The sequence below is a fragment of the Euprymna scolopes genome, chromosome 11 (assembly GCF_053919585.1).
Source record: "Euprymna scolopes isolate OS-2025 chromosome 11, ASM5391958v1, whole genome shotgun sequence".
NCBI classification, from domain to species: Eukaryota; Metazoa; Mollusca; class Cephalopoda; order Sepiida; family Sepiolidae; genus Euprymna; species Euprymna scolopes.
Window position 1 is genome coordinate 36,737,264 of NC_136492.1, and position 17,038 is coordinate 36,754,301.

General features: G+C 28.3%; 1 protein-coding gene across 6 annotated transcripts in view; it reads left to right on the forward strand.

The window, feature by feature from the left end:
* Positions 1-17,038, forward strand: part of LOC145287834 (Na(+)/H(+) exchanger beta-like) — a 1,099,100-nt gene that overhangs the window by 565,880 nt on the left and 516,182 nt on the right. For all 6 annotated transcript variants that reach the window (XM_080135700.1, XM_080135702.1, XM_080135704.1 and 3 more), the window contains one exon: positions 8,695-9,075. In XM_080135700.1, the coding sequence (XP_079991826.1) occupies positions 8,703-9,075 (373 nt within the window). In that variant the 5' untranslated portion in view covers positions 8,695-8,702. The remainder of the gene's footprint in view (positions 1-8,694; positions 9,076-17,038) is intronic.

A 17,038-nucleotide genomic window follows, 5' to 3' on the forward strand; every position in this document is an offset into this window, starting at 1 on the left:
GCTCGCGACTCCCAGTTGTGCGACCGATGCATCAGGTAAGATGTTGGGTTTTTTTCGCCTTCTTTTCCTCCTTCGCGTTACGAGTTCGAGCCGCCTACATAGTACCATTTTTAACACCTCTCTCCACCAGAGCTGCCTACTGTTGTTTTCATTCCCCACAACGTTCAATACCCGGGTACCCAGCTACTTTTTTTCTGGCTACCTACAATTGTTTTGATTTCAACCACCCCCAACCTCTCCACACACAGGCAACGCCGGATATGATTATGTATTTTTGTGTCTTGGATCTCCTCCAAAACTAATTAACTGATCATTATGAATTATATGTAATTTATATGTTTGTATATGTCTATAGATGTCATATTCCAAAAATCACATACAATTGTCACTTACTTTGTTAATGTATTTATGTGTACAAGTAAATTTATTCAAGTAGTAAGGTACTTGTACAGTATAGTACTCGTATGAAAATCCTGTGTAAAATCATCGAGTAGTTTCATCTTTATATTAGAAATAAGATATTTGCACAATATCTTACCCAAGAAATGAAATACTTGTATAGTATATTACTCACATTAAAACACAAAGAGTATCTTACCTGTGACGAACATAAGTTATTAAAACCATACATCCCGTTAAATATTTTAGTAGCATGACTTACATAAAAAATAATGTGCTTCTTCACTATAGCACCCAGATAAAAAACAAATTCTTACCCCTGACACACAGAAAATTTAGCACAACAGAAAACTTCATAAAAGTATTGAGTTCTTTCATTTTTAAATTAGAAAAAAAGGTACTTGTACAGTATCCTACCCAGGAAATGATGTACTTGTGCAGTTTAGTACCCATATGAAAAACAAACGCAATTTTACTTGCGACATACGTAAAAGTAAACAAAACCGAAAATCATGTAATATATTCGAGTAGTATTACATTTATATAAGAAATATGGTGCTTCTTCACTATAGCACTCTGATGTAAAAACAAATTCTTACCTGTGGCATACAGAAAAGTTAGCACAGCAGAAAATTATGCAAATTATTTTAAATATGTATTATACATTACCCTCCCTAGGTAAGGATTTGTTTTCCATATAAGTGCTGTAAATCTCCTGCCCTGGGGAAGGTACAATTATTTCATACACATAATACCCGTCCTAGATTATGTAAAATATTATTTTGCTCAAGATGGCAAATGATACATAGACATCAAAAATTTATCTATCCTAAGAATAACAGGTATGCCCAAAAATTTTCTTATACGGTCCCGAGCAACGCCTGGCGGCCTTGCTAGTAGTTATTAAATACCTAAAGACACTAGTCCTTTCGGGAATCATTAGTGTAGGGTATGGGGGGATTAAAGAAATAAATAAAGATTCTTTACATGGAGATTTTTTGATATAATAAAAAGCTTCACATGCAGGTGGATGCACTTCTGAATTTCATAAGGGACCGCCTCATCACTATGTTCAGTATTATCATTTTATCATTTTATTATTGTTTTTATAGTTATTACTATTACTACAACCACTCCTTACTCTTATTAATATTAATATTGTTATTATGACTATTGCTATAATTGTTATTGCTACTTTCATTGTTGTACTTTATTTTTCTGTCGGTATATTCTTTTGTATTTTTCTATTCATTTACCCTAACCCCCATATATTTTCCTTTACTAGAATCTATCCTACCTGTACCAAACTTGCCCGATATCCAGTTACAATATAACACATTTTAACACTAGTTAGCATCCTTTTTGCCTTTCACCTTTCACTTTTCGCATACAAAATCAAGTTTTTAAATCAATTTACCTTGTTTTTTTACGTTTGTCCTCCGTATTTGTATTCTTTCACAAACTTATTTTATTTTGATCATTTTTCTTTCTTTTACTTGTAAAGATCGGTACAATAACTCTCATTGGACGTTAATTAATTAATTAGTCAATGAAATCCCTTAACATATAGTAACTACTTTCTAAAGAGTATTCCATCATCTATCGCCCAATACTACTAAATCCCTCTCTAATATAGTATTTAAAATCCCAAAATCATCTGATAATCTTCTAGATTATTCCCTAGACAACCGTCTAACCCTAACCTCCAATATTTATCCTATACAAGACTATACAAGACTCCATAATATTTCGTATTGCTAGACGTCGCTTCCTTATTTTGTTACCTAGCACCACCTTCCTCTTCTTCTTCTGGCACAAAGTGAATTCATAGCCCCTAAATCCTCCTTGTTTCAAATTAATTGATATATATCTAACAGTATATAGTTTTCTACTATCGATATATTTTCCCTTTGTATCTATGCTCCACCTACATGTTAAGCGTTTTATTATATCGAAAATTTCCCATATATGTAGGTGGATCATAAATACAAAGGGAAAATATATACACTGTCAACAATTGTAAAAGTCAACTGAATTACAGGAATAAATTATAAAATGGTCAACATCATGAATTTTCGAATATAGTTTTTTGTCATTTATTCTCTATATTGCTCTGTAATTACATTGAACTTTTTAAATAAGGATTGGTATATATTATAAGAAAATATATTTTTACAGAAATATATATATAGAGAGAGAGAGATAGATATATAGATATATTACATGACAGATTAACTATACACAAATATATAATTTTATAATTGATTATATTTAACAATAACTATTATAATTTATAATAAGGTTTCATTAAATTAATGCCAAAAGTTACTAGTTCTCTAGATAAATGTTATTATAGATTTAGTATACTAGAAGTTTAGCCCGGCTTTGCTTGGACCTTTTGTACTGTTCATAATTTTATGTGCATCTGTGTATATATATATATATATATATATATATTAAAAATTTTGACTCATCAAACCTACATCTAAAATTTCAAGTGTTTAGACCTAAAAAGGACGAGTTTGGTAGAGTCTGCAAAGGTCAACTGTTTCAACTTTGAGCTCTTGACAGCCAAATTTACGTTCAAAAACTGATTAAGAAGCTTACTGTATGTCTGTATAATTTCAACTGGTTATACCTTAAATTTGCTGAATAATTTGCTAGCGACCACAAAGGAACTTTGACCCCTTGGCAGCCAAATTTTCGGCCAAAAAGCTTGCTCTGTATCTGAATATACATTATGTAAAATTTGCAAATTTTTATAGCAAAAATTGGCGGAGTGATATTGTAGAGACCGTAGAAGTCATTGTTTTTTTAACTTAGGCCCCAATTTTGACACCTTAGCATTTATTGTGTTGGGCTCAAATAAAATTAAAACGTTTGAGAAATGTCCAAGAAACCTTTTTTTTTCTTTTTTTTTTACACAGTGATCACCACTTATCAAGGCCCGGAAGCCACTCAGGGATAAGGGTTATTGCAAGTACATTACGTTATCTAAAATTTCAAGTGTTTAGACCCAAAATTGACAGAGGGGTTTAGTAGAGTTTTCAAATATCAAATCGTTTAACTTTGACCCCTTGCCAGCCAAAATTTTTGGTCAAAAACCGATTAAAAAGATTTTACCAAATCTCAGTACCTCATGTAAAATCCCGAGTCTGTCGACTGAAAATTGACAGAATGATTTGCTAGGTAATTATATACAGACAGACAGACAGACAGAAATACACACAGAGAAGAGTTCACTTTTATATATATATATATATATATATATATATATATATATATATATATATATATAGAGAGAGAGAGAGATGGATAGATAGATAGATAGATTAAAACTTAGTAAAGTATAGTTCGTTTTTTGTTTTGTTCTTTTTGTGGTAGAATAATTTTAGAATATTATTAACCTTTAGCATCTAAAATATTACTTAATATAGTTATCCAAATGTGACCTTTTCGAGTGAAAACTAGTAGTAAATTAAATCATTGCTGACAGCAAAACATAACTTGCTGAGAAATTTAGGTTTGCTTTACTCAGCAAACGTACATTTCGCAGCCTATTGTATTGCTGTACCCATTAGAGTGAAACCTACAAAACCTGCCTTCGGATTGATTTGTGTACAAATAAGCAAACATTAAAAAGGAAAACATTTAATGTACTAAGTAAAAGATTCGTGCCCTTTTTATATATTGAAACCAAACATAGATAAGCTCCTTGAGTAGCTCTCTATATTAGAATGTTCTTGTGTCATAGGGAGAGGGGCTCCATAATACACAAGAGTATACAAATTAATCCATGCCGATCTACTCGAAGTTAAGCAACGTTGAGCCTGGTTAGTACCAGATGGGTGCCCATTTGGGAATTGTAGGTGCTGTATGTGCTCTCTGCTAATCTCGGCATTTGTTCCAAGTCGTCCTGCACATACACTTCACTTGCTACTGGTATTTAACAATGTCGTCTCAGGAGAGGTGTGGTTGGAGATTGCGCACCTCCTGTCAAAATAATTTCGCGCGCAAGCAACTCTTCGTGGGTATCCATAGTCTGTCCAAGACAGAAGGAGCCTACTTTATATATATATATATATATATATATATATATATATATATATATATATATATAAAATGAACTCATTTTTTCCCGTGGGATTTTGACCTTAATAGGATTAAAAATCAAGATATTTCATGCAAATATAATATGCACAAACGGCAGAACAATATCTGAGGTGTGTTATAGGCTTATTATTTCTTAAATTCCTCGATAATCTTAGATTTCTATACTTTTTCTGCTGAGAAGTCACGGCCAAAATCGGTTAAGATCAATGGAAGTGGTAAAATATTTTCTCTCTAATAAATTCCTCCTCCCCCTGCCACCACTTAACACCGTTTGGGGATCGTTCACAAGAAACAGTTGAGAAGATAACACCAGTTTGGCTTCGTAGTTCTTTCATGTGAAGTTATTTAAAATCACTAAACTAAGCTGCAGTGCTCTGTGGCGTAGTGGTTAGCGTGCTGGACAATTCACATTATATTTTCACGTTCGCGCCGACCTACCGTAGTCGTTTTTTTTTCCTAAACAACTGGAATGGACTTTTCTTGGTGGCCGAACTGTTAACGTTGCAGATGTTTTGTTTTTTGTTTTTTTTTTCACACTTTATTTTCCTACTTTTACTCATGACTCCGGGTTTGATCCTTCTACTTACCTACCATAACATTTTTAAAACTCCCCCCCCGTCCCGGAAACACACACTCGGGCAACGCCGGGTACCCCCGCTAGTATATATATAATATATATATATATAATATATATAATATATATATAATATATATATAATATATATATAATATACATAATATATATAATATATATAATATATATTATATATATTATATATATATTATATATATATATATATTATATATATATGTAAATATATATATATATATCTCACTCTGTATATATATATATATATATATATATATATATATTTAATAGAAAAATCATATTGAAAATTTATTTAAATTTTGCAAAAAACATTATAAAACTGTAAGGAAGGTATTCAAATTTTTAATTATCCGACAACAACAATCACCTTATTCCGCGGAGCTTCGAAAAATGCAATTCTTCTCATCAGAGGAAAGAGGTTTGTAAAATATACAATGAATTTTGTAGATTAATGCATTGAAAGAAACTACAAATATGAAATTAAGCATACTTACATAAAAAAAAGTTATTAAACAGCTAGTGACAGTTTATAGGGATTCAAAATGATTAAAATGCAGAAACTGGAAGAAAAAGGATATGATAAGAATCCAATGAATAAGAAAGTAAAATCCAGAATAGGATAAATCCAAAATAAGTCCGTCGATGATCCATTGGTGATTCATAAGGAACGGGATAACAAAATAATAGGTGCCCAGGGTAAATTAAGGCTCCCAACACACACACACACACACACACACACACACACACACACATATACATATGTATGTATGTATATATATATATATATATATATATATATATATATATATATATATATATATATATATTGATATATAATATAAAGCTGAATGTGTGTGTATGTGTGCGTCTGGTCACGAATAGGCTCCTATATGGTGAACTATTTAAAAAAAAAACTGATTACATATAATGATAGAAGATGTATCGAAACACAGGAATGGGTATGTTGGATCTGACAGAACGGTGGTTCATTAAAATTGTGGGGTCTGCGTTCGCGCCTGGTCCACAAAGTATGGAAATAAAAAATTTAAAAAAAAACGTTTACAAGTTTTTTGATATAGATGTACATAAGAATATACTAATATGTTTTATCTTAAATAGGGATAGTACAATAAAATTGTGGGGTCTGCGTTCGCGCCTGGCCTCCATAGAATGGAAATAGGCACAAACTTTAATAAATACTTTTCATATCTATCTGCATAAGTATACTTTGATAATTATGTTTCAGTTTGAAGGGATATGGTATAATAAAATTATGAGGTGTTCGATCGCACCTGACCTCCATAGAATGGAAATATGTCACAAAGTTTAACAAGGTTTTTATTTATATAGATCCACATAATGTTGTGATAAGTGTTTCAGTGTGAACAGGTATGGTATAATAAATTATGAAGTTTATCTATTTTATTTTTACTTTCATCATATTTGTCTTTGCTTTTGATACCCCCAAATTCGAAGCTATCTCTTTACAATCCTTCCTTTTCATTACCTAACATACTTTCATAAATCATAGTCCATTTTCTGTAGGCTGTGTTTGAACCCAGTCACGACGAGTACTTTTGCTAGTATATATATATATATATATATATATATATATATATATACACGCACATCTGGAAGCTTTAAGTGGATTTATATATGGGAAACAAAAACTGTATAAACATTATGCATATATATATATATATATATATATATATATATATATATATATATATATAATGGTTGTACAGTTTTTGTTTCCCAGATATAAATCCACTTAAACTTTTGTGTTTATTAAAGAGTTTCCGATGTATGAATGTTTATCTATACAAACATTTTAACTACATACGTGAAATATATCTTTCAGTAGCGATCATTGATATAATGAACAGGGTCAGAGATCACAACGTCATCAGGCTGGAAAATCGTCCTAAGGGCTTAAATCAAGAACAATTTTTTCTAGATAAAAAAACACTCATTTTACGTAGCGTCATTTAAGTATCTATAATGCAACAATTCCGATACCTAATAGTTTAATCGGACGAATTATAGAATAAGGACCCTGACCGATTTCATTGCGAAGAAAGAAAAAAGAACACCTTTCCCTCAAAACCGATTGACCTTCACCTTCGCACACGCATTGGCTCTGTAAATAAATAAATATTGCGACATGAAATATTTTTTAAAACTAAACTTAGTGTATATATATATTTATTTGATATTATATATATATTTATTTAATATTATATATATATTTATTTAATATTATATATATATTTATTTAATATTATATATATATGTATTTAATATTATATTATATATATATATTTATTTAATATTATATATATATATTTAATATTATATATATATTTAAATAATATTATATATAGATTTATTTAATAGTATATATATATTTATTTAATATTCTATATATATATGTATTTAATATTATATCATATATATTTATTTAATATTATATGTATATGTATTTAATATTATATATACATATTTATTTAATATTATATATATGTATTTAATATTATATTATATATATATATATTTATTTAACATTATATATATATTTATTTAATATTATATATGCATTTAATATTATATGTATATATATTTATTTAATATTATATACATATATATTTATTTAATATTATATATATATATTTATTTAATATTATATATATATTTATGTATTTAATATTATATATATTTATTTAATATTATATATATATATTTATTTAATATTATATATATATTTGTTTAATATTATATATATATATATATTTATTTAATATTATATATATATTTATTTAATATTGTATATATATATATATATATTTGTTTAATATTATATATATATTTATTTATTTAATATTATATATATATGTATTTAATATTATATTATATATATGTATATATATATATATATATATATATATATATATATATATATATATATATATATATATAACGAGATACTCGCGACCAAGATCGATTTTTCTGTATAGTGCATTTATATATTTGCATAACATTTTACAAAACATTTTACCAAACATCTTGTGGGGAACTTTTAAGTGTCGAATATAATGATTTTTTTGTAAGTCCGATATTTCGCGAATACATAGCCTCATCAGGGTCGAAATAAGGCTATTAATTAGCGAAATATAGGACTTACAACAAAAATCAGTAAATAAAAATGATTTTATCAGTATATTCGACACTTAAATGTTTTCAAATTCCCATTTTATTTTTACTTTAAAAATAAGTGTCTTCAAAAGTGTATGACCATCTTTTACTTTAAATCCCGCTCGAAACTGGAGCATTATGCACTTTAAATCACCGGAACAACACGTAAATTCTCTTCTCTTCGTCATAACATAACACCAAAATGAAGAAAAAGAAAAAAAATTCACGAACCGGACTTTCGACCCTGATGGGACTATGTATTAGCGAAATATCGGACTTACAAAAATATCAGTAAAAAAAATGATTTTATCATTATATTCGACATTTCAAAGTTTTCAAATTCCCATTTTTATTTTCTCTCTCTTTGTATTTTACAGAATTAAGAATGTCATCAAAATGGCCACTGGTCCCCATATTGTGCCTTGCAATGGTCATCCTGTTCACGTACTTCAATGTGATTCTAGGAGATGAACATACATCGGTCGGAATAGATCCCACGAATCCCACAAATTTTCACACCGACCAGCCTGTCAACACGAACCCAAACACGGAACCTAACTCCCTCGAGTTCGATTTTCAAGCCGACACTAATGTACCCAATGATTACCCGTTCGGACCAGAAATTCACACCGATGCACCAAGTGAAGGAAACCGAAGTGAATTTCATCGTGTGCATTTGGTTGACATGAAATTCGAAGAGGTTGAAAGTCCTTTCATCGTATGTGTCGTTGTGCTAATTGCAGCACTCAGCAAACTCGGTAAGTCCTATTTCTTTTCGAACTCCCACTCAGTATTCATGACAAATCAAGTACCACAAATTATAACACATTCATCTTTGTTTAAAACGTTGACGCATCGGCCATCGGAAGATCCGCGGAGTTGGGAGACGGTAACCCGGTTCGAACATAATAATTGACTATTTGGGAAATGATATAGATGAAAAGTGAAACTCAACTGCAAATACGATAAGTGAAGATTACTCTCTATAACACCTGGCCCAGTCCATCAGTGTTGCTTAACACTTCGAAATGAAAATAAGCAGCTATGAGCTTTTAAGCTTCGAATAGCTTATTTTTTGTTAGAGTTGCTTTCACTTTGATATATATTACCTCCTTTTAATACACGCCTCTAACTCGATTGTTTTTGTTTAAACTTCACCTCGGTTGGGCAATTCAACTGTCACTTACAAACATGGCTTCTATTATCGCAGACAGTTTGCAAGGTTATTAACACTCTCACGACAAATTTCATACAAAGCACGCCATCCATTCATTGCGTTTTTGTTTTGTTATGTTTGTGAAGTATGTTTATTTCTTTCATTATTTGTACGTGGATAGCTCCAAACGGATATGATCAGCAACAATTTACATCATGTAAACAACCATTAATCAAAATTATCGTCATCTAAAGGGAATGACACCTTTCATATGGAATCTGTATTTAGGGCACAATTGTGACGATATCTATGCACGGCTCTGGCGCTATTTTACGACCACATTCGTTCTGAATATTTTTTTCCATACTGCTAAGGGATGTGACACATATTCACGAAACTTCTTATTTTGAGAATCGCTTGTAAAAACGGGGGGTATGCCGCTCGCAATAATCATTCATCCTTTCGTATCTTACAGAATATGTTTCATACAGAAATCATTGATTCTATAATTAAAATGAAACGCTGAATAAAACTAAGATATTCGCCCTTTCTTTACAAAGTACATATTTTATTTTATTCTTCAGAAGCTAAATTATTTTATTCTTCAGAATCTGATGCATGAGTTGAAATTTTAAGGTCTTAGCAGCTGATGCAAATTACAAATGAGTTTTTAACGCTATGATATGAATAGAAAAACAACGAATGTCAATGAAAGTAAATTCCTGTTATCTGTGTCAAAATATTCTGAAAGATTAACGATAGGTTTTTAAACCTACTCCGTTTATACTTCGTTATTTTTATTTATTTCAAAAGAGCCGATTTTTCCGATTAACCGACTTTCGTAGTAGTATACTCCTATTACAGATTATGGCCTTAAAGTGAAAGACCAATCTATGTTAACTAGTAGATATAAAGGCAAATACATTTTGTAACAATAAAATATTAGCAAATATTTTATAGGCATAAAGAACATTAGAAAATAAATCATGGAAAACAATAACAAATTAAGAATTTACCGATCAGTCAAATATTCTAAAGCCAGTTTAAAATATTTATAATATCAAGAGGTAAAAGGTACAAAATAAGTTTAACTATCACAAATTAAGTTGAGTAAAATAATGTTAGAATATTCACATTTGGCAATAAAAAAATAACATACGTTTTACGTAAGTGATTACGTAAGATAAAACAAATAAATAGTTTTTGATCGATGATGCCTCCGTTCAGTCTCACAAGACAAATGATATCTCAAGGATCATCAGCGTGTTTAATTGTGAGGCAAAAGTTGCGCAAGTCCACACCATACACTTCCTGAATGGGCATTGCTAAAATCCAGTGGAAGGACAAGTCCAGGACGACTGGAAACAATGCCGAGATAAGCAGAGAGCACATACAGCACCGGGAAGTCCATAATGTTCAGCTATTTAGTATGGATCAGGCTCAAGGTTCAGTGATTTTAGAAGAACCAGTGTCAATGTGATTATGCCATACTGGTGTGCAGCGTGATAATGTTTTAATATATACGTTTTGATATATACGTTTTAATATATACGTTTTAATATATACGTTCGATATATACGTTTGATATATAAATTTGATATATACGTTTTGATATATACGTTTGATATATACATTTGATATATACATTTTGATATATACATTCGATATATACGTTTGATATATACATTTAATATATTAGTTTTTATATATACGTTTGATATATACATTTGATATATACGTTTTGATATATACATTTGATATATACATTTGATATATACGTTTTGATATATACATTTGATATATACATTTGATATATACGTTTTGATATATACGTTTGATATATACATTTGATATATACGTGTTGATATATACGTGTTGATATATACATTTAATATATACGTTTTGATATATACGTTTGATATATACATTTGATATATACGTTTTGATATATACATTTGATATATACGTTTGATATATACATTTGATATATCCGTTTTGATATATACGTTTGATATATACATTTGAGATATACGTTTTGATATATACATTTGATATATACGTTTGATATATACATTTGATATATACGTTTTGATATACACGTTTGATATATACGTTTGATATATACATTTGATATATACATTTGATATATACATTTAATATATACGTTTTGATATATCCGTTTTAATATATACGTTTTGATATATGCATTTGATATATACGTTTTAATATATACATTTGATATATACGTTTTGATATATACGTTTTAATATATACGTTTTAATATATACGTTTTGATATATACGTTTTGATATATACATTTGATATATACGTTTTGATATATACATTTGATATATACGTTTTAATATATACGTTTTGATGTATACATTTGATATATACATTTGATATATACGTTTTGATATATACATTTGATATATACGTTTTGATATATACGTTTTATATAAACATTTGATATATACATTTGATATATACGTTTTGATATATACGTTTGATATATACGATTTGATATATACATTTGATATCTACACTTTGATATATACATTTGATATATACGTTTTATATATACGTTTGATATATACATTTGATATATACGTTTTGATATATACGTTTTGATGTATACATTTGATATTTACGTTTGATATATACGTTTTGATATATACGTTTTGATATATACGATTTGATATGTACATTTGATATATACGTTTTGATATATACATTTGATATCTACACTTTGATATATACATTTGATATATATGTTTTGATATATACATTTGATATATATGTTTTGATATATACATTTGATATATACGTTTTGATATGTATACATTTTATATATACGTTTTGATATATACGTTTGATATATACGTTTTGATATATACATTTGATATGTACGTTTTGATATATACATTTTATATATACGTTTTGATATATACATTTGATATATACGTTTTGATATATATTTTTGATATATACATTTGATATATACATTTGATATATATGTTTTTATATATATATTTGATATATACGTTTTGATATATACATTTGATATGTACGTTTTCATATATGCATTTTATATATACGTTTTGATATATACATTTGATATATACGTTTTCATATATACATCTGATATATACGTTTCTATATATACATTTGATATATACGTTTTAATATATACATTCGATATATACGTTTTGATATATACATTATATATATTCGTTTTAATATATACGTTTTGATATACAGATTTGATATATACGTTTTGATATAAATATTTGATATATATGTTTTGATATATACATTTTATATATAAGTTTTAATATATACGTTTTGATATACAGATTTTATATATACTTTTTGATATATACATTTGATACGTTTTGATATATACATTTTATATATACGTTTTGATATATACATTTGATATATACGTCTTGATATATATATTGGATATATACGTTCTGACATAAGTTTCGATCTGTGCATTTGATATCTACGTTTTTATATATACGTTTGTTATATATGTTTTCATATATAGGTTTTTAAATATACATTTGATATATAAGCTTTGATATATACGTTTGATATATACGTTTTAATATATACGTTTTGATATAAACATTTGATATATACGTTTTGATACATACGTTTTGATATATACATTTGATATATACTTTTTGACATATAAATTTTGCTCTGTACATTTGATATATACATTTAATACATACGTTTTGATATATGCATTTGATATATACGTTTTGATATATACACATTTAATATATACGTTTTGACATATACATTTGATATATACGTTTTGATATATATATTTGATAAATACGTTTAGATATATACGATTCGATATATACATTTGATTTATACGTTTTGATATATACATTTGATATATACGTTTGATATATATATTTAATATATATGTTTCGATATATACATTTGATAAATCCGTTTAGATATATACGTTTTGATATGTACATTTTATATATCCGTTGTAATATATGTTTGGATATATACATTTGATATATACGTTTTGATATATACGTTTAATATATACGTTCTCATATATACGTTTTGATATATACGTTTTGATATATATGTTTTGATATATACGTTTGATATATACGTTTTGCTATATACGTTTGATATATACGTTTTGATATATACGTTTGAAATATACGTTATTATCTATACGTTTTGATATATACGTTTGATATATACGTTTTGATGTATACGTTTTTATGTATACGTTTTGTGTATATACGTTTTGATATATGCATTTGATGTATACGTTTTGATATATACATTTGATATATATGTTTTGATATATACGTTTTTATATGTACGTTTGGATATATACATTTGATATATACGTTTTGATATATACATTTGTTATATGCGTTTTGATATATACATTTAATGTATACGTTTTGATATATACGTTTTGATATATACATTTTATATATACGTTTTGATATACACATTAGATATATACGTTTTGATATACACATTAGATATATACGTTTTGATATATACATTTTATATAAAAATTTGATATATACGTTTTGATATATACGTTTGATATATACGTTTTAGGATATACATTTGATATATACGTTTGATATATACGTTTTAGGATATACATTTGATATATACGTTTTGATATATACATTTGATATATACGAATTTATATATACGTTTTAGGATATACGATTTGATATATACGTTTGATATATACATTCGATATATACGTTTTGATATATACGTTTGATATATACGTTTTGATATATGCATTTGATATAAACATTTGATATATACGTTTTGATATATACGTTTGATATATATGTTTTGATATATACATTTGATATAAACGTTTTGATATATACGTGTGTTATATACGTTTTGCTATATACCTTTTGATATATACATTTGATATATACATTTGATAAATACGTTTTTATATATACATTTGATATATATATTTGATATATCCGTTTTGATATATACATTTTATATATACGTTTTGATATATACATTTGGTATATACTTTTGATATATACATTTGATATATACATTTTATATATACGTTTTGATATATACATTTTGATATATACATTTGATATATACATTTTGATATATACATTTTGATATATACATTTGATATATACGTTTTTATATATACATTTTTATATATACATTTGATATATACGTTTTGATATATTCGTTTGATATATACGTTTCGATATATACAATTAATATATACGTTTTGATATATCCTTACATCATCAACGCTCTCATCCCCATATGGCATCAATTGGGACGGATGGCACTCGTCTGGGTAAGGCCCCGTGTTTTGACAAGCTTCTGGGTTTTACCTTTACTCCTGATCTGAAATGGAACACGTACATCAAGTCTGTTGGCAAGGTCGCTGGAAAGAAGTGTGATCCTTCTACCGCTTCAGAAGATATCTCACTACTGATGCAATTCTCTATCTATATAAAAGCCAAGTACGTATAAGGATGGATACTGTTGCCATATCTGGGCAGGAGCTCCTAAAAACAGCCTATCCTGCCTTGACAGAGTACAAAATATACTTCGTGGCTAAGTGGGGGATGCCCTTTTCTCTACCCTGCAACCTCTCTCCCACAGAAGAGACGTTGGGAGTCTATCCTTGTTTTATCGTTATTTCCATGGCAGGTGCTCGTCTGAACTCCAATCTCTGGTCCCCCCTCGCCAATCTTTCACGAAAAACACCCGTCTAGCTGAATCCATTGTGAAAAATTTCCCCCACTCTTTATCTGTGCCAAAATCAAAACGTGGATTCCATGAACAAAGCTTCTTTCTTAGAACTGCACGCCTGTGGAACTCTGTTCCGTCTGCCTGCTTCCCACCACACTACAACTTGGATGTCTTCAAGTCCAACGTAAACAAATTCCTAATGAACCGCCCCCTTATGTAAACACTTCATCAAATCTCATCACTAACGTAATGTACATGCAATAACCCTTATCACTGAGTGGCTTCCGTGCCTTGATAAGTGGTGATCACTGTGTAAAAAAAAATTGATATATACGTTTTGACATATACGTTTTGATCTATACACTTGATATATACGTTTTGATATATACATTTGATATATACATTTGATATATATGTTTTTATATATATATTTGATATGTACGTTTTGATATATACATTTTATATATACGTTTTGATATATACATTTGATATATACGTTTTCATATATACATCTGATATATACGTTTCTATATATACATTTGATATATACGTTTTGATATATACATTCGATATATACGTTTTGATATATACATTATATATATACGTTTTAATGTATACGTTTTGATATACAGATATGATATATACGTTTTGATATAAACATTTGATATATACGTTTTGATATATACATTTTATATATAAGTTTTAATATATACGTTTTGATATACAGATTTGATATATACTTTTTGATATATACATTTGATACGTTTTGGTATATACATTTTATATATACGTTTCGCTTTTTTCTAAAAATTGGGCGGGCGTTTTCTTTAAGTTCAAACGAGGCCTTGAATTTATTGCAGCGACCTAAGTTAGTCGTGAATTCCTCAGGAAATAATTCTTTTAAATCGTCTTTTATATTTACTGTTGTTGGAGAAGAACCTTCTAATTTTTTACAGAATGTATTGATTGGCTTATCCCATAGTCCGAATTTCTCAATTAAATCTATTCCAAACAGATTTTCACTATTTTTTAGTACGAATATTTTTAATTTCTTCGAAATCCCTTTCAATTTTATCGGGAGGACAACTTCTTCAAATTTTATACCACCACCAGTTACCGTCCGAGCTGCTTTACTAGTTTTCATCAAGGCCGGTTTTCCCAACTTTTTCCACGTATTCAGGTTTATTATAGAAACATCGGAGCCGGAGTCGAGTTGTAACTTTATTGATGTTTTAAATATTTCCACTTTTACGTATTTCCGCCGATCTTTGTCTAATTTTGTATTTGATTTTGTTTGCTGTACTCTCTTTCTGGTGTAATCTTTATATCTGCAGCAATCGCTTTTGTGTCCCACCTTCTTACAAATGTAGCATTTTTTCTTCTTATAAGGACAATCTGATTCCCAATGCTTTTCTGCACATCTCTTACAGTTATATCTAGGAAGAGGCTTGTTATATTGTGTACTATATTTATGGTTATTATCTTTGGAATATCCCGTTCCATTGCTTTTCTTTGTAAAGTTCTTGGTTGGTGTCTATGGTTTTCTAACTTTTCTTACATATGGCACTCCGGATTCTTCTATATTTTTTTAATCCTTTTTTTGTGTAATGGCCCTTTCACAGTCCTCTGCTAGTTTCTGGAGGGTTTAATCTTGCTCAGATTCTAGCTTAGACAACACTCGTCTGCGTATTTCTGCATTTTTCGTGGAAACTAACCCTTGAGCGAAGATTAGATATTTAAAATCTTCTACCGTTAGTTCTGCAAGCTTAAAATTATCGCAATTTTTATTGACAACTGATGCG